We start from the raw sequence: 24,729 nt of genomic DNA, 5'->3' as shown, positions 1-24,729 counted from the left end.
CTTCCATTTCTATTTTTTGGAACAGTTTCAGGAGAATAGGTATTAATTCTTCTTTAAATGTTTGGTAGAATTCCCCTGGGAAGCCGTCTGGCCCTGGGCTGTTGTTTGTTGGGAGATTTTTGATGACTCCTGCAATCTCCTTACTGGTTATGGGACTGTTCAGGTATTCTATTTCTTCCTGGTTCAGTTTTAGTGGTTTGTGCATCTCTAGGGATGCATCCATTTCTTCCAGATTGTCAAATTTGCTGGCGTACAGTTGCTCATAATATGTTCTTATAAGTGTTTGTATTTCTTTGGTGTTGGTTGTGATCTCTCCTCTTTCATTCATGATTTTATTAAGTTGGGTCCTTTCTCTTTTTGATAAGTCTGGCCAGGGCTTTATCAATCTTATTAATTCTTCCAAAGCAGCACTTAGTTTCATTGATTTGTTCTACTTTCTTTTTGGTTTCTAAATCATTGAATTCTGCTCTGATCTTTATGATTTCTCTTCTCCTGCTGGGTTTAGGTTTTCTTTGCTGTTCTCTCTCCAGCTCCTTTAGGTATAGGGTTAGGGTGTGTACTTGAGACCTTTTTTGTTTCTTAAGAAAGGCGTGTATTGCTATATACTTTCCTCTCAAGACTGCCTTTGCTGTGTCCCACAGATTTTGAACAGTTGTGTTTTCATTATCATTTGTTTCCATGAATTTTTCAATTCTTCTTTAATTGCCTGGTCGACCCATTCATTCTTTAGTAGAATGCTCTTTAGCCTCCATGTATTTGAGTTCTTTCCAACTTTCCTCTTGTGGTTGAGTTCTACATTCAAAGCATTGTGGTCTGAAAATATGCAGGGAATGATCCCAATCTTTTGGTACCAGTTGTGACCTGATCTGTGACCCAGGATATGATCTATTCTGGAGAATGTTCTGTGTGCACTAGGGAAGAATATGTATCCTGTTGCTTTGGGATGGAATATTCTGAATATATCTGTGATGTCCATCTGGTCCAGTGTGTCATTTAACGCCTTTATTTCCTTGTTGATCTTTTGCTTGGATGATCTGTCCATTTCAATGAGGGGGTGTTAAAGTCCTCTACTATTATTGTATTATTGTTGATGTGTTTCTTTGATTTTGTTGTTAATTGGTTTATATAGTTGGCTGCTCCCATGTTAGGGGCATAGATATTTAAAATTGTTAGATCTTCTTGTTGAACAGACCCTTTTAGTATGATATAGTATCCTTCATCACCTCTTATTATAGTCTTTGGCATAAAATCTAATTTATCTGATATAAGGATTGTCATCCCAGCTTTCTTTTGATGTCCACTAGCATGGTAAAAAGTTTTAGAACCCCTCACTTTAAATCTGGATGTGTCTTTGGGTCTTGTTTTTTAATCCATTCTGATACCCTGTGTCTTTTTTTTTTTTTTTTAAAGATTTTTATTTATTTGACAGACAGAGATCACAAGTAGGCAGAGAGGCAGGCAGAGAGAGAGGAGGAAGCAGGCTCCCTGCTGAGCAGAGAGCCCGATGTGGGGCTCGATCCCAGGACCCTGGGATCATGACCTGAGCCGAAGGCAGCGGCTTTAATCCACTGAGCCACCCAGGCGCCCTACCCTGTGTCTTTTGATGGGGGCATTTATCTCAGTTACATTCAGGATAACTACTGAAAGATATGAATTTAGTGCCACTGTATTGCCTGTAAGGTGACTGTTACTGTATATTATCTCTGTTCCTCTCTCTTTGCTTAGAGGAGCCCTTTCAATATTTCCAAAAGGGCTGGTTTGGTGTTTGCAAATTCTTTTAATTTTTGTTTGTCCTGGAAGCTTTTTATTTCTCCTTCTATTTTCACTGATAGCCTAGCTGAATATAGTATTCTTGACTGCATATTTTTCTCATTTAGTACTCTGAATATATCATGCCAGTCCTTTCTGGCCTGCCAGGTCTCTATGGATAGGTCTGCCAATCTAATATTTTTACCATTGTATGTTACAGACCTCTTATCCTGAGCTACTTTCAGGATTTTCTCTTTGTCACTGAGACTTATAAGTTTTATTATTAGATGATGGGGTGTGCACCTATTTTTACTGATTTTTGAGGGAGGTTCTGTCTACCTCATGGATTTTGATGCTTGTTCCCTTTACCATGTTAGGGAAATTCTCTGCTATAATTTGCCCCAATATACCTTCTGCCCCTCTCTCTCTTCTTCTTTTGGGATCCCAATTATTCTAATATTCTTTCATCTTATGGTATCACTTATCACTCGAATTCTCCCCTCATTGTCCAGTAGTCGTTTATCTCTCATTTTCCGGTTCTTTATTCTCCATCATTTGGTGTTCTGTATCACTAATTCTCTCTTCTGTCTCATTTATCCAAACAGTAAGAGTCTCCATTTTTTATTGCACTTAATTAATAGCCCTTTTATTTCAACTTGTTTAGAATTTAGTTCTTTTATTTCTCCAGAAAGGGATTCTCTAGTGTCGTCCATGCTTTTTTTGAACCCAGCTAGCACCTTGATAATCGTCATTCTGAACTCTAGTTCTGACATATTACCAATATCCGTATTGATTAGGTCTCTTGCCATTGGTACTGCCTCTTGTTCTTTTTTTTTTTTTTTTGAGGTGATTTTTTCTGCTTTGTCATTTTATCCAGATAAGAATAGGTGAATGAGAGAACAGAAGACTAAAAGGGTAGCAATGACCCCAGAAAAATATACACTAACCAATTTGGAAGAGACCCAAAACTGGGGGGAGAAGAAAGGGGATATATATGTGTGTGTGTGTGTGTGTGTGTGTGTGTGTGTGTATATATACATATGCATATATATATTAGACTGATGACTGGAACAGAGTCACATACTTAATTTTGGATACATTTTGGTCTGTAAGAAGAAACTCTCCCAAAATTTTAAAGAAAGAAAAACTTACATATATACAAAAATAAGAGTAAACACAATGATGGATGGAATATGACTGTAAAGATAAAAATTATAAAAGATCTAAAAAAGGAGTTGATAAGGTAAGAAGTTGGTTGAAAAAGAAAAAAAAAAGAGGGAATATTGTGATCAGGCTGGAAACTAGAGTAAAGCCATGTGCTATATATTTTGATCTGGTAGATGAAACTGTATCTCAAAATTTTAAAGAAGGAAAAGCCTATATATACAAAAAATAAGGTTAAATACAATGAATGTATAGAATATGACTATCATGGTGAAAATTGGAAAAGATATTTTAAAAAATTATAATATAAAACAGTTAAAAAGGTTAAAATAGGAAAGAGGAAAATTTTTTTAAAATAGAGTAAGAAAGAAAGAAAATTTTTAAAATTTAATTTTGAAGACTAAGGAATCATGGGAAAAGAGCCATGAATTCTATCTGTTGCATTCCCCTAGTTCTGGCATTCCACAGTTCTCATTGATTGGTGAACTTGGTCTTGGCTGGATGTTCTTGCTTATCTTCTGGGGGAGGAGGCCGTTGCAGTGATTCTCATATGTCTTTGCCAGACGTGGAATTGCACCGTCCTTGCCAGGGGCCAAGCTATGTAATCTGCTTGGTTTTGATCTCAGGAGCGTTTGTTCCCTGGAGAATGGGAATGAAGATGGCAGCCTCCCAGTCTCTGGCCAGAGGAGCCGAGAACTCAGGGCCCACTCCTCAGTGCACCCTCAGAGAAAAGCAGTCAACTGCTCCCATCTCCCAGGTCTCCCGGGGCACCCAAGCTCACCCCGCCTGTGAAACGCCTGTGCGTTTCTATCTCTGGCGCATGACCCCGTTTGGAGCCTCTAAACCCAGAAGATTCTTGCAGCATGCTCCTGACCTGCTCCTCCTGGAGGAGGAAGGTGAATCTCCCTGCATCTGCCACTTGTAGTGTCCCTGTTCAAAGAGCAATGGTCCGATTATGCCTTGGAGCATGTTTTAAGGTAACTCCAAGCTGAGAGCTCACTCCTTGACTCTGTCTCTGCAGCTGGCTTCCCCGCTCCTATACCTGGGACTCTGCCACCTTCAGATACCCCTGCCTTTTTGTGTCCCCACGTGTCCTGAGACCACACTGTCCCTGCAAGGGCTCCACCACCCGCTTAGCCTCTGGAGCAACATCCCTCTGTGGAACAGACTTCTGAAAGTTCTGATTTTGTGTTCTGCTGCTCTCTCCTTTGCCAGGAGCTGCCCCCCACCACCACCCCGTGAACTCTCTTCCTATATATTACCTCAGATTCACTTTTGCGCACTTCCTACCTTCCAGAAAGTGGTCATTTTTCTGTTCCTATAATTGCTGCTCTTCTCTTTGCTCTTCTGTTGAGTTTGTAGGTGTTCAGCATGGTTTGATAACAATTTAAGTGAACTTCTTGGATCCGAGTATTTAGGTCTCCTATTCCTCCACCATCTTGCTCCTCCCTGATAATTTCTCTTTATTATATATTCATTTTAGAAACTTTCTGGTAGTTTCCCTCCATGTAACTTCAATAGGATGCTTGCAAATTCATTTTTACTTTGTTGCAGACATTAAACACAGGCATTAAGTTTGATGTGTCCCATGGCTAGTTCTGTACTGGGTACAGTTCCTGGACTTCTGGTCCACCCTGGCCTCACGTGGGTCCTGGAAGTGTGAAGGAGCTTGTATGGTTGCAATGGAAGAGGTGTTGGGGGCTATGTTTAACCTTGTGGGCCTACCTGAGCAAGATGCCTCTCACCCTCCGCCCCCTACTCATGGCAGTTTCATGGTACCTCTTATATATGTCTTGGCTCATTCCATCCTCATAGACCCAAAGGAGACTCAAGCCCAAATGCCACATTTTCTTTTCCTCAACTGTATTTGTCCTCCTGAGGCTTCTGCAAAGATCTCTATTTATTATTTCTCTATTTTTTGGCCTAGCTTCCTTATTCTGTTCCTAACATTTCCTTCTTATTTATTATCACCAATAAGAAGGACTTCTCGTTCATTTCATCTCAAATCAAAATTTTCTGAGACACTGTATTGATAATGTACACAGAGTGCATGTGTATTTCCTACGATGCTGCCATAAAGAACTTCATATGGGAGGAGAGGAAGCAATGGGGCAAAATGTTTCTGGTCCTTGATTCTGGGAGAGATGGTTGTATCCAAACCTCTCACCAGCCAGGAGAGGCAGCTTACCTAGGAAGTTAATCTCCTGGCTCAAAGCCATCTAACTGCTTGAGTCCACATTTTGCTGCTTATTAGTGAATTCCATGCCTCTTGGCAAGTTGCTTAATCTCTAGATGCCTAATTGCACCCTTTTAATATGGAAAATATGGAGATAGATTGGTTCAGGACTCTTCGGATTGATATGAGGATTCAAGATCAACATTTAAAACAAGGTCTGACCCACAGTACTAAGTCTGTCAATTGTTATTATCACATGACTTCAGGCACGTTACTTAATCTCTCTTATTATCCCCATTTACCAAGGATGAGAGTTCGATGAATGTTACCTTCCTTAAAGAGTCATTTTGAGGATTTTTTTTACAATAATACATTTAAAACGCCAAACAGGATGCCTGACATATGAATGGTCTCATTGCCCATTAGCATTTATCCTTATTACCATATGCACTTTTCCCCAAATTTTCCCAGGTTTATCCCTTACAACTTCTGTCTACCCTCGGGAAAAAATCACAAAATATATACATCTAGTATTTCTTTGCTTGCTGTATTTGGGTGCACTTTTCTTACTTTAAGTTTTTAAAAGCAGGGTTTTTAGGGGGCCTTAAGATGAGGGACTGTATGATTGTCAGAGAGTTTCCTGATAAGGTGATGTGGCCATAAATAATAGTAGTTCATAAGCATCTCAGCAATGTTAGGACTAAGGGAGGAGGGGAAATCTGTGTGTCCTTATTTTTGCTGCCTTGTTAGCAGGGGAGACATAGAACCCAGGCATCAATTAAGTGTGTACAGGTAAGACACTTGTTCTCAGCTGGGGGCAGTTTTGACCCCAAAAGAGAGTAGGCAATGTTTAGAGACAGTTCTGGTTGTCAGGCCTGCAAAGATGTTACTGCATGTAGTAAAGGCCAGTGATTCTGCTAAATATCATGCAATGTCTAGGATGGCCCCCACAACAAAGAATTATCCAGGCCAAAATATCAACAGTGTCAGTATTGAAAAACCCCAGACTAATGCCAGCAGTATGGCTGAAAGTAGGCAGTGGCCTTCTTCTATTGCTGGAAAAGGACAAGAGGATTCTTACTGACAGTACCCAAGGTCCTCTCCTCCACCTCTGTCCAGCTGAGCCACTTAATCTCTTCTCCCGTGGATTCAGATACAGAGCAGCTTTGAAGTACAAATTTCTTATCCTTATTTAATCTGAAGGTACCCCTAATCTTGAGCTGTGTGTGGTAGTAAGTATTAGACAAAGATAATTAGGGTCTCTATCTTTAGGAAACTCACTGTCTGATAGGTTGTATATTAATAAGAATCAAATTCTTTGTAATTCATGACTTAAGTAAATACAGAAACACACACAGCTATGCTATGGGCTTACATGGGAAAATGGGCTGTATTGTTGGAATGGGACTAAGAAACAAATTTTATTAGTCAGGGCTTTCCAGAGAAAAAGACCAGTAGGATATGGAAGAAATAATAGTATATACAATCAGACCAATAGGAGGGTGGGGAAGAAGCCTGGGAGAGAGAGGGAGATTTATTAGAAGGAATTGGCTTATCTGATAATGGAGGCTGAAAACGCCCACGTTTGCCATCTGCAAGTGGAGATTTCCAGCATGAGTCCAAAGGCCTAAGAATTAGGAGCATCAGTTATAGAAATTCCTGTATGAGTGCAGGAGAACACCAGTTTCCCAGCCAGAAGGTATTAGGTAGAGTTAGTGAATTCTCCTTACTCCTTTTGTACCATTTAGGCCTCTAATGGATTGCAGGAGGCCCACCCATATTGGAAGGGCAATCTGTTTTACTCAGTCTACTAATTCAGATGTTAATTTTTCCAGAAACATCCTAGAAGACACATCCATAATAATGTTTTGAAAGATATCTGGGCATCTCATGGCCCAGTCCAGTTGACACACAAAATTAACCATTGCACAAATGGATTCAGATTGAAATACCTTCTGATGCATCTAGCTGCCAGCCTTCTATCTCTCAGTGCATTTCTCGGTTTGTGTGAATCCCCCAGGTCCACATTTTATGTTTCGATGTCACAGTTTGGGTCCATGTATATCCATTAAAAAATTAATTATAGTTAATTTAATAGTTTTTCTTTTACCATTTGTACTAGGCTTATCAGTGATTTATCTATCACCATTACAACATTATTCTGAATTGACTATATATTTGCATTTACTAGTGAGATTTATACTTTTTTAAAAAATGTTTTCCTGTTACTAATTAGCATCCTTTGGTTTCAGCTTGAAGAACTTCCTGTAACATTTCTTTTAAGACTGATCTCTGCGATGACCTCCTTTTGCTTTTGTTTGTCTAGAAAACTCTATCTCTCCATCAATTCTGAAGCTCGGTTTTGCTGGGTAGAGTATTCTCAGTTGATTAGCAGGGGTTTTGTTTCTTTGTTTAGTACTTGCATATGTCATCCCGTACCCTTCTGGCGTGTTAAGTTGCTGTTGAAAAATCTGCTGATAATCTTATGGGGATTTTATTGTATATAAGAAGTGTTTTTTCTCTTGCTGTTTATAAGATGTTCTACTCATGTTTAACTTTTGATAATTTAATATAGTGTGTCTTATGTGGTTCTCTTTGGACTCCTCTTTTTTGGAGCTCTCTGGACTTGCTGGGTCTGGATGTTTGTTACCTTCCCCAGCTTAGGGAAGTTTTCAGCCGTTATTTCTTCAATGTCCCTTTCTTTCTCCTTCTGAGACCCTTACAATGAGAATATTAGTCCACTTGATGTTTTCCCATAAATCCCTTAAAATATCTTTACTTTTTTTTTTTTAAATTCTTTTTTCTTTTTCACACTTCTGGAGGAATTCCACTTCCATCCTAGAGTTCACTGATTCTTTCTCCCACGTGATCAAATCTGTTATTGAACCCCTCTATTGAATTTTTCAGTTCAGTTATTGTACTCTTCAGATCCATGATTTGTCTTCAGTACTTTTTAATATTTCTATCTCTGTTGAAATTCTCATTATTCTCATGCATTGCTCTTCTGACCTCAGTAATGCATTTTTATGACCATTATTTTGAACTCTCTATCAGGTAGATTATTACCTCCATTTCTTTAAGCTCAGTTCCTAGAGATCTATCTTGTTCTTTTGTTTGGAACCTATTTTTTTTCTGTGTTGTTTTGTTTGTTTTCCACTTTCCTTGACTCTTTGTATTGGTTTCTGAGCATTTGTTAAATAACCACCTCTTCCAGGGGCGCCTGGGTGGCTCAGTGGGTTAAAGCCTCTGCTTTTGGCTCAGGTCATGATCTCAGGGTCCTGGGATCGAGCCCGGCATCGGGCTCTCTGCTCGGTGGGGAGCCTGCTTCCCTCTCTCTCTCTCTGCTTGTCTGTCTGCCTACTTGTGACCTCTCTCTCTGTGTCAAATAAATAAATAAAAAATCTTTAAAAATTAAAAAAAAACAAACAAAAACCACCTCTTCCAGTCTTGACAGAGTGATCTCATGTAGGAGAAGAACCTCACAGACCAGCCTGACTGAATTCTTAACTGTCTCTCAGCTCTGTGATTGTCCAGGTGTCCTTCTTTGTTCTTAGTGGCATTTAGTAGTTATGAATGTCCCAAAACCTGTCCGTGAGGATTGCAGTCAGCATCTAGAGACAAGCTGAGAAGTTGCATCCTCAGGTACAAGCTAAGAAAGTATAGTTAAGCTTTCAGGGGGAAAATTTTTGGCCATCTCCCTCAGAGCTGGGCCCAGGCAGGTAGCCGCCAGGTGCTGGGGGTGCTCTTGTGCCCATTAAGAACTGTTTCTTTGCTTGCTGCAGTCTTGCTCGTGTCTCATTAATGCAAGGCCCATTGACTGCTAGCACCAGGTGATCCAGGGGCCCATCCCTCAAGTGTTAGCTGTAAGAGCTGGGGTGCCAGGTATGTGTATAACTTCCTTTCAGGGAGATACTGCTGACTTGATTTTATTATTGGAGCAGGCTGGTGGGAGAAGGGTCTGCTAGCTTCCCCAGTCCATAAGGATTACCGATAGCCCCCAGGTATCTGCTAATTTAGAAGCTGGGCCCTCAGGTGGTGACTTTAATGTATGCAGATAAACCCCTTTCAGGGAAACACTGGGAGATGGGTGTTCTTAGCTTGTTGCCTCTGCACTGAACCTTGGGGAAGTAGATGGTTAAGAACTGCTTCTTTGTTTGCTGCAGTCCTCTGGGACTCATGAGTGAAGCTCTGTTGGCTATCAGAGCCCAATGATCTGGGGACCCATTCCCTGGGGAGCAGCCTAAAATCTGGGGTGTGGTCATGTGCACAACTCCTTCCAGAGAGCTACTGGCAACTTGGAGTGGGCTACAGAGAGAAGACAAGAAAGGTGTCAGTGGGCTTCTTAGGATGACAGTCAGCCCCTTGAAGCCTGCTAAATTAGAAGCCTAGCCCTTAGGTAACAGCTTTTTAAAGAATGCAGATAAAGTACTTCCAGGGAAAGATGAGGCGAAGGCGCACTGAGTTCTAGGGCATTGTTGCAGTGATTGCTTGTGCACCCATGATAAATTGCTTCTTTGTTTGCTATCCTCTAGTGGACTTAAGCCCCATTGGCTTTCAGAGCTAGGTGTTTTGAGAGCCCTTCCCTCTGGTGCAAGCCTTAAAAGTTGTGATGCTGATGTGGAGACCAAACCCTTTGCTCATGGGTGAGAAGCTGGGAGTTGGATGTTCCCTCCTGGTTGTGTGGCACTATGGTGGGCAGGGCATGGGGGGTATTATTCATAGTGGAGTGTGTCTAAGCCTTTTCTAACCATTTTGATGGGGATCCCATTTCCCCCCTGCTTCCTGTTTTCTGTGCCTTTCTCCCCTCAGCACAGGTGTCAGATACTGAACTCTGCTCTAATATAGTAATGGCCTCAGTGCCAATGAGAAGTGTAGAGATTTATGGGGTGGAAGATTGGGTTTTGAGTTCTTAGGTCTGTTTTTCATAGGTTTTTCTATGTTCTTGCTGTATGGGTATCCGCAGTTGGTTCTCACTGTTTAAATTCTTTTCTTTCTGACTTGCTACTTCTTACCTCCTGAAGATAGGAAAATCAGAAAGCCCATCTTACAATATTTAAAATAAGAGTAAATAGATTGTAAAAGCTTGCTAAGAGGTAGGTTATGTGATCTCTCTAGTGCATGAGTGTTTAAAGGTCTATGTTGCCTCTTTTAGCTGACTTTTTGGGTCATCCTCTGGCCTGGATATCTCACATGGGGGATGGCCGACTGGGCTTTATGTGTGCAAGGTCAGAGGGCCACAAGAATTAGTTTGTAAGGATTCTCAGCCTTTCTTCTTTTGGCTATTAGCCATAAACCTTAAGCTTTCCCACCCTCATCCCTAGGAGATTTTTGTTCTTGTCAGATCAGATTTTAAATGTTTGTTACCATACATTCATTGTTTCTGGGGCAGGAGGAAGGAAGGGCAGACAGCATTGAACTCAGGAGGGCAACAGTGCCCTGTGGCAAACAGCCGGGAGTGGAGTCTAAACCTCCCTCCCCAGAGGACAAGACAGGGTGGGCAATAGCACACTCCCAACAGGAGGACAGAGCGGGGCAGTGTACTGGAAGGAGTCAGGTACAGCAAGACCTGGGGGAGGGGGGGTGTGGGTGGTGGGAGTTGGGGGGAAAAGGAAGATGGTGGGAAGAGAGAACTTCTTAGGTGCCAGGTGGTGAAGAAGAGGCAAGGCCAGAGGTTTGGTCCTATATTACTATGGACTCTGTCCTCTTTCATTGTTATTTTTTTTTAGAGAGTCACCAACTCCCTGACACCATTCCAGGGCTCCTGAGTTGTGAGCATTACAGGTGACAGCTGTATCTGCCAGGCTCACCAGTGGCCATACTCTGTGGGTCCCCTCTGGAGAAAGTGGTTTCTGAGTAATAGTCAGCCCTGAATGCTTTCCCGCTTTTGCCATCTGCCATCCATGTGGTCACTGAGCTTCTGTGTCTCCTTCCTTCCCCAGGTCGGTGGCTGGATTGGATAAGGAAGCGGACCTGGTGCACATGGAGGTGCGGACCACGGATGGATGTGAGTGCTGAGGCCGTGGGTGAGGCCAGGGGAGAGCTGTGTGCAGGTCCCTCTTCTCCCCCAATTTGCATTTTAATGGCTTGAGAAGATGAAAAGCCCTGAGCTCCATTACTGCCAGATCCATCCTATTTCCCAGAGCAGGGGGAGAGGCCTCTAGTCCTGAGGGAGACGTTTCATTGAAATAAACCCTCAGGAATGAATTTTCTGGGGATGTGAGTTAATGTGATGAATTTTGAGGCTCCTGTTAGTAATTTCCTGGCATCTTCAGTGTAATTCGGACAGGAGTGTCCATAGCTCATCATGGTACTTTGCATTCACACAACGAATTGCAGGGGCTGTCGGCTTTAAAAATGAACCCTTCATATAGTCAAGCTTACCAGAAAAAGTCACTGGGAAATTTTTTTTCAAACTGTTTGTTCATTCATTCCACAAATATGTATGGACAGACTACTGTGTGCCAGGCATTGTTCTAGGCCCTGGAAATACAGTAGTGACCAAACCTATATTGTCCCTACAAACAAGCAGTAGAATTTCAGGATCTTGAACACATGACCCCTTTGTACATTGTGTACCTGTGTACATCTGAAACTGAATTTTACTGATAGTATATCATTTTGCACTGCTTTAAGCATTTTATTCTTCCCAGAGTTGCTCATATTATTATAAGGCTCTTCCCTACCCAGGAAAAATCAGCTTAAAGTCAATTTAAACATACATGATATATGTGAAAATATATGATCTATATGAAATAGATAAAAATATAATTAACATAGGTCAACAATAGAGCCAAATAATCTATAGAAATAGTAGTGATGGAGGAATGCAGCAGAACAGGCCTCTGCTTGGGAGTTGGGGTCTTGGGTTCTGTCACCCACTAGACATGGGGTCTGGGGAACTCCCTCTGATCTCTGTGCTAAATCCCTCCATTGTTTGAGAATACTCAGCCTTGCCCTTCCCACCTCAGAGAGTTATAGGCTGACCAAGTGGAGGATGTTATAGAAATTATAAAATGTAAAGATGTTAGGGAGTTCCATTTTGACTTGGCTGTGGGTGTTGGGGATCCTTCAGAATACTTTAAGTAAAACTACATATGCTTTGTCCATGAGGAATCTACTGTTTTTGATACCAAACACAGATACCTGCCAGAAACATGCATTTTGGGGAATATTTCATTTGCTCTGTTTTTATTTCTAAAGGACTTAGAAGATAGTCACATTTGTTACTGTATGTCTGACATTCTGCTGAGTACTTTATTTTTGTCTTTTTCTGTATTCACTCTGTGTGTGTGTGTGTGTGTGTGTGTGTGTGTGCGCGCATGTGTACGCACATGCACGTGCAAGTGTTTTAATTGGTCTTATTTGGTTCTTGAATAAATGCAAGTCTCTGAAGCAGGCAAGAATGAGGGGTGGTCCACACTCTTAAAAATAGATTTTTTTTTTTAACAGAAGAGCTATTTAAGGCTTAGGAAAATAGAAGCACCTGGCTGATTTAGTCAGTTAGGTATCTGACTCTTAGTTTTGCCTCAGGCCTTGATCTCAGCCCCACATCGGGCTCTGCACTCAGCCTTCAGTCTGCTTGAGATTCTCTCTCTCCTTCTCCCTTTGCCCCTCCCACTTGTGTGCATGTTCTCTCTCTCTCTCTGTCAAATAAATACATAAATCTTAAAAAAAAAAAAAGACTTAGGAAAATAATACCGCATATTCAAATTCACTGATCATAAGGGTGGTAAAACTTGGGCCCAAAATTATATGATCTGACTCTTACTGCTGAGAGAGAAACTGGAGGAAGAGTGAGATGTAAGGGTATGAAGAAACAAGCCAGGACAACAGCAGGAGAGCAGATAGTAGCTCTCAGATGACCCACTGGCCAGTTTTTGGTATGATTTCTGCCTTGGCATTGCTTCCCATGTCAAACTTGTTTATGCCTTATATGTGATCTGTGCTGGCTATAGTATTTTAGAGTTGGTAATACTTGATAGGATTGTCTGACCTCCTACCTAGCGTAGGAATCCCTTCCCTGAAAACTTCTGACAGTCTGTCCTCAGGTTCCCTGGCTTCAGCCTTAATTAGACACATCCTTTTCTGCTGCTGGACAGCTCCCATGTTTTGTTTTATTAAGCTAATTTCTTACATTAAGCTTAAACCTATTTTCTGAAAGTTTAAGAATTCTGATCCAAATTTGGATAAGGCCTGTGGTGCAGGACTGCTGCAAAATTTTATGAGATTAAAAATGTAAAACACATAGAATAGTTTCTGGCCTATTGTCAAGAATCAAAAAAAGCAGACAGAACTAAAACAGGGATAAAAGTCATGTGCCACACTTAAGTTAAATTATAGTATATATTAGTTATGTTCCATTTTCTAGGTTTTTTTAAAATCAGTTTTTCAATAGTTAATCTTCTCTCAACTTTGTGAGTTGGCTCTAACCTGCGTTTATTTAGAGATGCATATCTATATGCATAGATGCATATCTATAAGAAGACTGCATTAACCTGGAGACACTGTATTTTACATATCCTAATGAAATGCATGATGCCTTTCGTTTGTGATATGTGGTGAGAGCTTTCTTACTTATAAACTCACACATACACACATGTCTTCATCTTTTAATCATCACAAAAAGGCATGGCATGTATTTTAATTCCTTCTTTTTTTCGGATGTGGTAGTCTGAACTAAGATTTGCCCAAATTCATGCAACTAGCAGTGACAGAATGAAAACTAAAACACCAAACTCTTAATACACTAGAAATAGAAGGGAACCTCCAGCAAAAGATGTCTACCAAAGACCTACAATTAACATCATATTTAATGATGATATACCGTATGCTTTCCATATAAGAAAAGGAAGAAGGAAGGATGTTTATTTAGTCTTACCACACATATTCAACATCATGCCAAAAGTCCTAGCCTGTGCAGTAAAGAAAAATGAAATGCAAATGCACTTCATATAGATTGCGAAGGAAAAATTAAAACTCTTCTTATCCTCATTGACATAATTTTCTATGTAGAATATCCCAAGAAATCTACAAAAATAAAAAACTCCTAAAACTAATAAGTAGGTTGAGCAAAGTGGCAGGAGACAACAAATTCAGTGGAGAAAGGATGTAATTTTTAACAGATGGTATTGAAAAAAATTGGACAGTCATATGGGGGAAAAGTGAACTTCAACCTGTGATTCACAACTTATACAAATGTAACTAAAAAATAGATATTTCTAAATATAAAATATAAAATTATGAAACATATACTAAAAAACATAGGAGAAAATCTCCACAGCCGTGGGTTGGGATCAAGAGCAAAGTTGACAAAATAAAGAATTGATAAATGGACTTCATCCAAATTAAAAAACATTTGCTCTGCTGAAGACACAGTGAGGACACTAGGAGAAAATATTTGCAGATTACATATCTAACAAGGGACTTGTCTTAGAATATATAAGGGACTTTCAAAACGGCAATAGGAAACAACCAATTTTTTAAAAATAGGCAAAAGTTTGAAGAGACCACTTACCAAAGAGGATCCAAGAATGATAAATAAGCACATGAAATGATGTTCAACTTCATTAGATGTTAGGGAAATGGAAATTAAAACCATAATGAGATATCATTACATACCTATTGGAACTGCTAAAATAACAAGACTGGCAATACCAAGTGCTGACAAGGATGGAAAGCTCTTGGAGCTCTTATATATTCCTGGTGGGGATACAAAATAGAACAGTCACTTTGGCAAAACATTTTGGCAATTTCTTATAAAGTTACACAAACCTTATGATTCAGCTATCTCACTCCTGTGTATTTACCCTAGGGAAATGTTATAATCACACAAAAACCTGTACACACGTCTGTAGCAGACTTAATAATCACCCAAAATTGGAACAACCTAAACATCCTTAAACATCCTTGAATGGGTGGCTGGATAGGTAAGCTGTCATACATCTGTAAAAGAAAATAGATTAATTTCAGAGGCATTATACTGAGTGAAATACTCCAGTCTCAAAGTCTTACTGTATGATTTCATTTATATGATCATATGGAAAAGGCAAAACTGTAGTGATGGAGAAATAGATCATTGGCTTCCCTGGTGAGAGGAGTATTTCCCAAGAAAGCAGCATGAGGGGATTTTTCAGGGTGATGTAAATATTTGGCATCCTGACTGTGGTGGTCACATAAATCCATATATCTGGTAAAACTTAAGAACTGTATACCAAAAAAATTACTGTGTATAAATTGAAGGAAGTTTGTGTTAAAAAATAATACTAAAATAAATATTTAAGAAAAAAGGGAGGATGCATGACTGGCTTAGTTGAAAAAGCATGCAATTCTTGTTCTCTGGGTCATGAGTTCAAGCCCCATATTAGATATCAAGGTTATTTAAATAAATATTTTAAAATAATACTAAAATAACCTATAATGAGGAAAAACTAGAAAACAGAGTTCTTGACTTCTTGTTCTATAGAACTTCCTACCTTTTGGGGCACTTCGGTGGCTCAGTTGGTTAAGTGGCTGCCTTTAGCTCAGGTCGTGATCCCAGGGTCCTGGGATCGAGCCCCACATCAGTCTCCCAAGTCAGCAGGGAGCCTGCTGCTCCCTCTCCGTCTGCCTGCCTCTCCCCCTGCTTGTGCTCTCTCTCTGTGTCAAATAATTACAATCTTTAAGAAAAAAAATTTATATATAAAAAAGAACTTCCTACCTTTTTTGCTTAATTAGTCTCTTGATCCATTTATTTCTTCTTTTATTCAACCAGTGTTTATTTAAAATCTGCATATTCTGGTCCCTGAGGGGGAATAGAGGTGAATGTGATATTATCTTCACCTCATGGAGCTTGTAGACTGGCTGGGGAAACATAAGCATTTGGGTAATTCTAGCACAAGCTGACAGGAACATTCATAGAGTTGGACATATGTTCAGTTACAAATGAGAGTATGGCTAATAGTCTAAGAAAGTTGGGGGCACCTTCTCAGAAAGACAGAGTGTTTGATCTGGCACTTCAGGGATTATTAGTAGGAATTTATCAGAACATTCTAGATAGAGAGGAGAGACTCACATGTGCCAAGAGTTCACCCATAAAGAGTGGTGTGTGCAAGGTTGTGAATTATGGTCAGTGGCTCTCAGAGATGGAGAGAGAAAAGGCCAGTAAAGATAGGCTGGGGTCGTCCCATGAAGGAATGGGTAGGTAATGTACTGAGCCAAGCATGGAAGGCCATTTTTACCTTTATAATGAAATAGCTTTCATGTTACAATTATAATTTCTTAGCTGTGACCTTAGATATGGATTATACTAGACAGTCCCACGTGGTTGCTTCAAGTTTCTTTCTCTCTGCCTCTTCTGTTTGCATGTTTAATGTTTAAGCCATAGCAGCTGACGGATGAAAAGCAAGCACCCATTTCAGCTTATTCAGACCACCTCTCTGAGAAGTTTCTCCCAACGCTTCTATGCCCCTGTTGGGAGCACAAGGTGGCTTTGCTATGTTTCCCTAGTCCCCCATCCTGCCTAACTTGGCTTCTAACTCAGGAGTGGTGCTGGGAGGGACAGAAGGGGCTGGCTTGTGCCTGACCTCCTTGACCACGATGGGGGAAAGGAACAATGAGAGAATGGCATCTTCGATGAGCGCAGATGGTATCCTGCACCCTGCTTCTTGGGGTTGGTCCACTGGTCAGAGAGACTTCTTAGTCACTCCTAGCTCTGTGTCCAGGTCTTCTCTTGTCTGGTGACACTGTGCTTGCTGAGATATCTTGTGCTTTCTACTTGCCAGAGAGGCAGGTGGGCCTGGGCAGAGTGCTGGAATGAGCACACTCTCCATGCTCTGGGAGAGGGTTGAAAGGTCCTGGACCAGGGGTGGGGGTTGGGGGCAGAGGGGTGAAGAAGGCACCAGAGGCACTACATCCCTCCAGCTCTGTCTCCGTGGGGACCATGTGTGCAATTTTTGTTTATCCTTTTGAGAAGCAGGGAGAAATGGTCTTTCAGATATTTACAGGCAAGCAGACTGGGAGAATAGAAATGTAGATCTCAATTTCAGGTTTTCCACCAAGGGGGCTATATTTCCAGGAAGCAACTAAAATTGTTGAGTTTCCTGATCCTTCATTGTAACATGAAACAGGATTAATAATTTATTCATTTTTCTTTCTAATTCCTTTATAAGATATTTACTGGGCATCTACTGGTTGCTGGTCATGACATGGGTTTCTAGAAATATAAAGAGGGAATAAGACCTGGTCTCTGCCCCCAAAGTCTGTATTCTAAAGACGGATGACCCAGCAGTTTCTGGATAGCTGAGAGCCTTGTAATAGTTACACACAGGACATGTTAGGAACTCACAGGAGAGGTTACTTCTTTATATATGGTATATTTGAAGTCAGTTGAAACTTAGATTTTTATAGCCCTTTTGTTTTGTGATTCATGTGTTTAAAAGGAAAATTATTCTCTGAAAAATCTTAAATCAAAAGAATTAGTAGATGTTAGATAATTGTTACTTTCCTTCCTCTGACTTTCCTTTGTTATTCTCCTTTTTTTCCCCCCATGTTGGAGAGCCTGTTCCTTAATCAGCCCCTTTCAGACCATTTACCCCGTGTTCTGAATTTGCCAATTACTATTGAGCAAATTACCCTCAAAGGTGCCTTGAGCGATAAAATTCCATTCTGTTTCTTCCTGCAACACAGTTCGTGTAGCTGTTTCTCTCAGCTCCTAACATTCGTGATCTTCTGGCAGCCTGGTTCCCGGATTCCTGGGATCCATCCCAGAGATTTGGGTTTAGAGGGTCTGCTGTAGGGAGTCTGTGTTTTGTTAAGCACGCCCGACATGATTCTGATCCAGATGGCCCATTCAGGAACACCGCTTTGAGGATCCCTGACCTCAGCTGGTGCTGGGATTACAGCACAGCACAGTTCCATCTTCATAAGCATAAAGAAAGAGCCTTGATGTTGGAGTCTGGAATTACCCTGTTGTGGAAAATGCATGGGCTCACAGGGCTGGAAGTGAGCACACGCAAGTAGGGCAAACATGTCTTTCTTTGCCTTCTTTTTTTCCCTTTTGTCTCTCAAGACAAAATCACAATAAATCTTAACTCATTAGAAGTGCTTTCCAAGTCAAGATAACTTTCATGTGTCTAAAACCATGTTACTGGTTGGGGTGAGAGGGAGAGATTCATAAGTAGTAGTAGAAATGGTTTGAAAACTGTAAGAATGTTCAGAGAAGAGAAACAAGATATGGCTATGAAACAAGTAAATGTTACTCTCTGCAATTCCCAGAGTGAGAGAGGGATGTGGACATTCACACATGTCATAGAAATGTGTGTTTCCTGTATATTCACCCTCTCTCATTCAGTCCAGTGAAATGGAGGACTTTCCCATGTGTAGAAGACAGTGGTTGTCAAATCCTAGCATTATTTATAATCATTGGAGAACTTACATGTGTATGCACCACACATGCACACACACATACCACACACATACACAGAAGGTCCTGGGTATTGGCCTTTTACAATATTGTTCTGGTGACTCCAAAATGCAAGCAGGACTGCAAACCACTACACTAGATCTGACCTTCCCTAAATGTAACATGTATTATATGGCCATCTGGAGAGCTTGTTTTTTTTTTTTGTTTTGTTTTGTTTTGTTTTGTTTTTTAAAGATTTTATCTATTTATTTGACAGGCAGAGATCACAAGTAGGCAGAGAGGCAGGCAGAGAGGGAGAGAGGAGGAAGCAGGCTCCCCACCGAGCAGAGAGCCCGACTCGGGGCTCGATCCCAGGACCCTGAGATCATGACCCCAGCCGAAGGCAGAGGCTTTAAACCACTGAGCCACCCAGGTGCCCCCTGGAGAGCTTGTTAAAAACACACATCCCATATTCTGACAAGTTCCCAGGTGCCACTGCTGGTCTGTGCACCCCACTCTAATCAGCACTGTGCTGTGCTAAGCTGTGAGGGATATACTGATGAATAGGACATGATCAGGACTGAGAAGTGCACAGTGGAGGGGAGAGACAGATAGATACACAGATTGTTATTATGATTTAATGTGCTTAAAGCCACCAATTGTTTGACTTAAGTCTCCTGGAGAAAGTGCTACAGGAAGCAAAAGGAAGGCTACCCCACTGTTGACAAGTGACCTTGAGCCACACAAAAGAGGCTGTGGTGAAACTCCCTCTCTGGAGATCAGTGGATTTTCCCAGGAGGATGGTAGAAAATGGGACAGGGACCTGTCCTGTCCAGTGTAGCAGCCACATCATCACAGGGGGCTGCTGACCACTTGAAACATGCTGTCTGGATTGAGATGTGGTGTGAATGCAAAATACACACCAGGTTTCAAAGACATACTATGAATACAAGGATGGAAAATAACCCATTAATAATTTTTATGTTGATTATATGATGAAATTATATTTTGGCTATTTGGGGTTAAATAAACTATGTTACAATTAATTTCACTCTTCTACTGACTTTGTAGGAAAGATTATTTGTGACTCACATTGTATGTGTGTTGTATAGCCTTGTTCTAGGCTGGAGGGTCTGCTGATGCCACAGCCCAGAGGGTGGCTCTTGTGTAGAATGTGTGACATTGAGCATCCTCTCTGTCAGCCTAGCTCCCACACACTGGAGAACACCCAGTGTAAACTGGACCCTGTTCTTGTTTTGATATAGGAATTTCCACTCCAGCCCAGTCCTGTCCCTTCTTTATGGGAGTCAGACTTCCAGATTATGCTGAAGCCATTGAATTCTCTCTTGCCCTGGCAGGGCTTAAACAAGGCAAAGCCAGCCAGTTTGGTTAATAACGGTGTGAAAACCCATGCTGCCATGCAATTCAGGATTCAAATGACTTTTAATCCCATTGTCTTCTGGAAATCATTTTTCTCAGAATTTCCCTTGTGAATTCTCCTTACCACCCTCAATATACACTCAGACACAAGCACATACACACACACACCCTGCATCCTCCAACCAAAAAACAATTAGGTGTCACTAAAAAATCATTGGCTTGGTGCCATAAGAGTTGAGCTAGAGAATTAACTCAGTTATTTAGAAGCTGTTTGACCTTGGAGAACTTTCTTAACTTTCTTTTATTCTGTGGTCCTTTGTCTTCCAGTGCTTTATATATTTGAAAAAAATCCTAACAAATATAAGAAGTGTTTTTATTAGGTATTAGTTTTTTCATCAATGAGCTAACAAAGGTGTTGCTAGTAGAGTAAAATTTACAGTGAGGCATATCTCAGTTCAGTGATCAAAAGAGCAACAATTAAGAGTACCCCAAGGGACTCCTGGGTGGCTCAGTCTGTTAAGTATCCAACTCTTAATTTCAGCTCAGGCCATGATCTCAAGGTGGTGAGATCAAGCCCCATATTAGGCTCTACCCTCAGTATGAGTCTGCTGGAGATCTTCTGTCTCCCTTTGCCCCTGCTTGTGCTCTATGAATGAATTAATTAATTAGTAAGTAAATAAAATCTTTAAATTTTAAAGAGTACCCCAGAATGGCAAGGGCTGCAATGTAAAGTAATGAGTTTTTCTTCATTAGAAATTCTCAAACATAGACCATTTGGACGTATCATAGGGAAACTATAATAAGTGAACCTGGATATAAACAGAAAGTTTTTGACATCTAGGCACGCTAGAAATTTCTAGAATCAAAATTTGGAGTACATATGCCACTATTTCTTATCCTGGTGTCATCATCACCTGTTATTAATCAATCGCTGTACTTTCTCACTGAGCCAAGATAAAGACCAGCATTTCTTAACAGACCCCAGGGAGTCGTAAGTAATCAAATGGGTGTGGTGCACAGGGCAAAACTATTAACTCTGCAGCCTAAACTTCGGGTTCTAGACACATAGAATATTGGCTTATAAAGAGGCAGATATCAGAAGATAAAAGGATGGGGGAAGGAGCCTACCAGATCTTGTGTAGGAGCACAAACACCTCCCATGCCAGGGAATGAGCATAGACTCACAGACCGGTAGTGGCAGGAAAGGACTTTAGGGCAGTCCCCCAGACTGAAACCTGAAGGTATAAGGGCACGTGTGTGAACCAGCAGTGGCTGGTGGTTTTAGAAGCACAAAGGGCAGAGACGTACCTGGACCTGGAAGGATCCTGCTGCTGTGGGGTGCAGAACCCAGTAAGATGCGGTTTTTAGCAGCACAGACAGAAATAGAGACAGTGTGGCCTGGAGAGCTCAGTGAAGAGCAGACTGTGATCTCTCTATTCTGGGACAGAGGGTTGAATATAGTCACTTCTGCTCTGACTGTTGGAAGAGACATGGAAAGCCACCAGGGAAAGCCACTGGAGAACAAAAGCCCACCAAAACTGGTTTTCACTGAGCCCATCTCTCCCCACCCCACCATCACCACAGGGGAAGGGCAATTTGGCCCAAACAAGGTTGCCTAAGTAACAGTGTAGCAGGCACCTCCCCAGAAGACAGGCTGGAAGAACAAGAGGTTGACGGTCTCTATAAAGCAGGTGCATCTTGCTTGGGTTGTGGTCAATAATATGGACTCTACATTGCCTCAACCACCCCTCAACAGAATGACTAAGAGGAGGAACCCCCAACAAAAGGAAGAACCAGAAAATGTGACCTCTGCCACAGAACTAATGGATATGGTATAACCAAGATGTCAGAAATAGACTTCAGAGTAACAATTATCAGGGCAATATCTAGGCTTGAGAAAAATATTAATGGCAATATGGAATCTCTAAGGGCAGAAATGAGATTTAATCAGGCCAAACTTAAAAATGCTATGTATGAAATGCAGTCTAAGCTGGATACTCTGATTGTCAGGATAAATGAGGCAGAAGAACAAATCAGTTAGCCAGAGAATAAGATGATAGAAAAGAAGGAAACTGAGGTGTCATGGGAAAAACAAATTAAAACCCAAGCAATCCAACTGAGAGAGATTAGTGACTCAAGGAAACATTCCAATATCAGAATTATTGGGATTTCTGAGGGGGTGGAGAGAGAGGTCTAGAAGGTACATTTCAGCAAATTGTAGCTGAGAACTTCCATAATCTGGGGAAGGAAACAAACATTTGTGTCCAAGAGGTAGAGAGGACCCCTCCCAAGATCAATGAGAACAGACCAATGCCAAGACATATAAGAGTACAATTTGCTAATGTTTGATCCAAGGAAACATTCTTGAAAGCAGTGAGGGAGAAGAGATTTCTTACATAGAGAGGGAAGAACATCAGAATATTGTCAGACCTGTCCACGGTACTAAATGAGAGGAACATGCAGCCAAGGATACTTTATTCAGCAAGGCTGTCATTCAGAATGATGGAGTGACAAGGAGCTTACAAGACTGGCAGAAACTGAAAGAATATATGACCATGAAGCTGGCCCTGCAAGAAACATTAAGGGGGGGTTCTACAAAAGGAGAAAGACCCAAGGGTGATACAGAACAGAAATTAACAGAGACAATCTATAGAAACAAAGACTTCACAGGCAATATGATGACAATAAAATCATATCTATTAATAATCACTCTCAATATGAATAACCTAAATGCTCCCATGAAATGGAACAGAGTTGAAGATTGGATAAGAAGACATGACCTATCCATATGCTGTTTACAAGAGACTCATTTTGAACCTAAAGATACATTCAGACTGAAAGTGAAGGGATAGAGGACCATTTTTCATGCCAACAGACCTCAAAAGAAAGCTGGGGTAGCAATTCTCATATCAGACAAATTAGATTTTAAGCTAAAGACTGTAGTTAGAGATATAGAAGGACACAATATCATTCTTAAAGGGTCTATACAATAAGAGGATATAACATAGATGTAAACATAGATGTTACATAGATGTAAACATCTATGCCCCCAATATGGGAGCAGCCAACTACATAAGCCAACTGTTACCAAAATAAAGAGATATATTAATAATAATATGCTAATATGCTAGGTGACCTCAACACTCCACTCTCGGCAATAGGCAGATCATCTCAGCAGAAAATCAACAAAGAACTTCTTTCAAGATATGTCTCCAAAGGCAAAGGAAACAAAAGCAAAAATGAACTTTTGGGACTTCATCATGATCAAAAGCTTCTGTACAGAAAAGGAAACAGTCAACAAAACAAAGAGGCAACCCACAGAATGGGAGAAGATATTTGCAGATGACAGTCTGGACAAAAGGTTGATATCCAGGATCTATAAAGAACTTCTCAAACTCAACACACACAAAACTGATAATCATATCAAAAAATGGGCAGAACATATGAACAGATACTTCTCCAATGAAGACATACAAATGGCCATCAGACACATGAAAAAATGTTCATCATCACTAGCCATCAGGGAGATTCAAATTAAAACCACATTGAGATACCACCTTCCACCAGTTAGAATGGCCAAAATTAGCAAGACAGGAAACAACATGTGCTGGAGAGGATGTGGAGAAAGGGGAACCCTCTTACACTGTTGGTGGGAATGCAAGTTGGTGCAGCCCCTTTGGACAACAGTGTGGAGATTCCTCAAGAAATTAAAAATAGAGCTTCCCTATGACCTTGCAATTGCACTACTGGGTATTTACCCCAAAGATACAGATGTAGTGAAAAGAAGGGCCATCTGTACCCCAATGTTTATAGCAGCAATGGCCGCGGTCGCCAAACTGTGGAAAGGACCAAGATGCCCTTCAACGGACGAATGGATAAGGAAGATGTGGTCCATATACACTATAGAGTATTATGCCTCCATCAGAAAGGATGAATACCCAACTTTTGTAGCAACATGGACAGGACTGGAAGAAAATCAACAAAGAAAAGAGCTTTGAGACACTGGACCAGATGGACTTCAGAGATATATACAGAACATTCCACCCTAAAACAACAGAATATTCATTCTCCTCATGTACACGTGGAAATTTCTCCAGAATAGACCACATACTGGGTCACAAATCTGGTCTCAACCAATACCAAAAGATTGAGATTATTCCCTGCATATTCTCAGACCACAGTGCTTTGAAACGAGCTCAATCACAAGAAAAAGTAGCGGAGAAATTCAAACACTTGGAAGCTAAAGACCATCCTGCTCAAGAATGTTTGTGTCAAACAGTAAGTCAAAGAAGAACTTAAAAATCATGGAAACCACTGAGAATGAAAACACATTGGTCCAAAACCTACAGGATATGGCCAACGAGGTCCTACGGGGGAAATATATAGCCATCCAAAGCTCACTCAAAAGCATGGAAAAATTCCAAATACACAAACCATCTTCACACCTTAAAGAACAGGAGAATCAACAACAAATTTAAGCCTCACTCATGCACAAAAAGGGAAATAATTTAGATTAGAGCAGAGATCAATGAATTAGAAACCAAAAATATAGTAGAACACATCAACAAAACTAGAAGCTGGTTCTTTGAATGAATTAGTAAGATCAATAAACCGCTGGCCGTACATATCCAAAAGAAAAGAGAAAGGATCCAAATTAATAAAATTATGAATGGAAGGAGAGAGATCACAACTAACACCAAAGAATAGAAATAATTATTAGAAATTATTATCAACAACTATATGCCAGTAAATTAAGCAATCTAAAAGAAATGGATGTATTCTTGTAAACCTATAAACTACCAAGACTGAAACAGGAAGAAATTGACAACCTGAATAGAGCAATAACCAGTAATGAGATTGAGACAGTGATCAAAAACCTCCA

At 40.7% G+C, this 24,729-nt stretch overlaps 1 protein-coding gene across 1 annotated transcript in view; it reads left to right on the top strand.

The window, feature by feature from the left end:
- Nucleotides 1–24,729, top strand: part of SORCS3 (sortilin related VPS10 domain containing receptor 3) — a gene marked incomplete at both ends in the record, with an annotated part of 596,464 nt that overhangs the window by 410,893 nt on the left and 160,842 nt on the right. Inside the window, one exon of the mRNA XM_080823492.1 lies at nt 11,029–11,093. Coding sequence (XP_080679618.1) covers nt 11,029–11,093 — 65 coding nt within the window. The remainder of the gene's footprint in view (nt 1–11,028; nt 11,094–24,729) is intronic.

The sequence above is a fragment of the Martes martes genome (genome assembly GCF_963455335.1).
Source record: "Martes martes genome assembly, chromosome: 14".
In the NCBI taxonomy this organism is placed as follows: Eukaryota; Metazoa; Chordata; class Mammalia; order Carnivora; family Mustelidae; genus Martes; species Martes martes.
The sequence above is the reverse complement of the archived record's forward strand: the minus strand, read 5'-3'. Positions and strand labels throughout refer to the sequence as shown.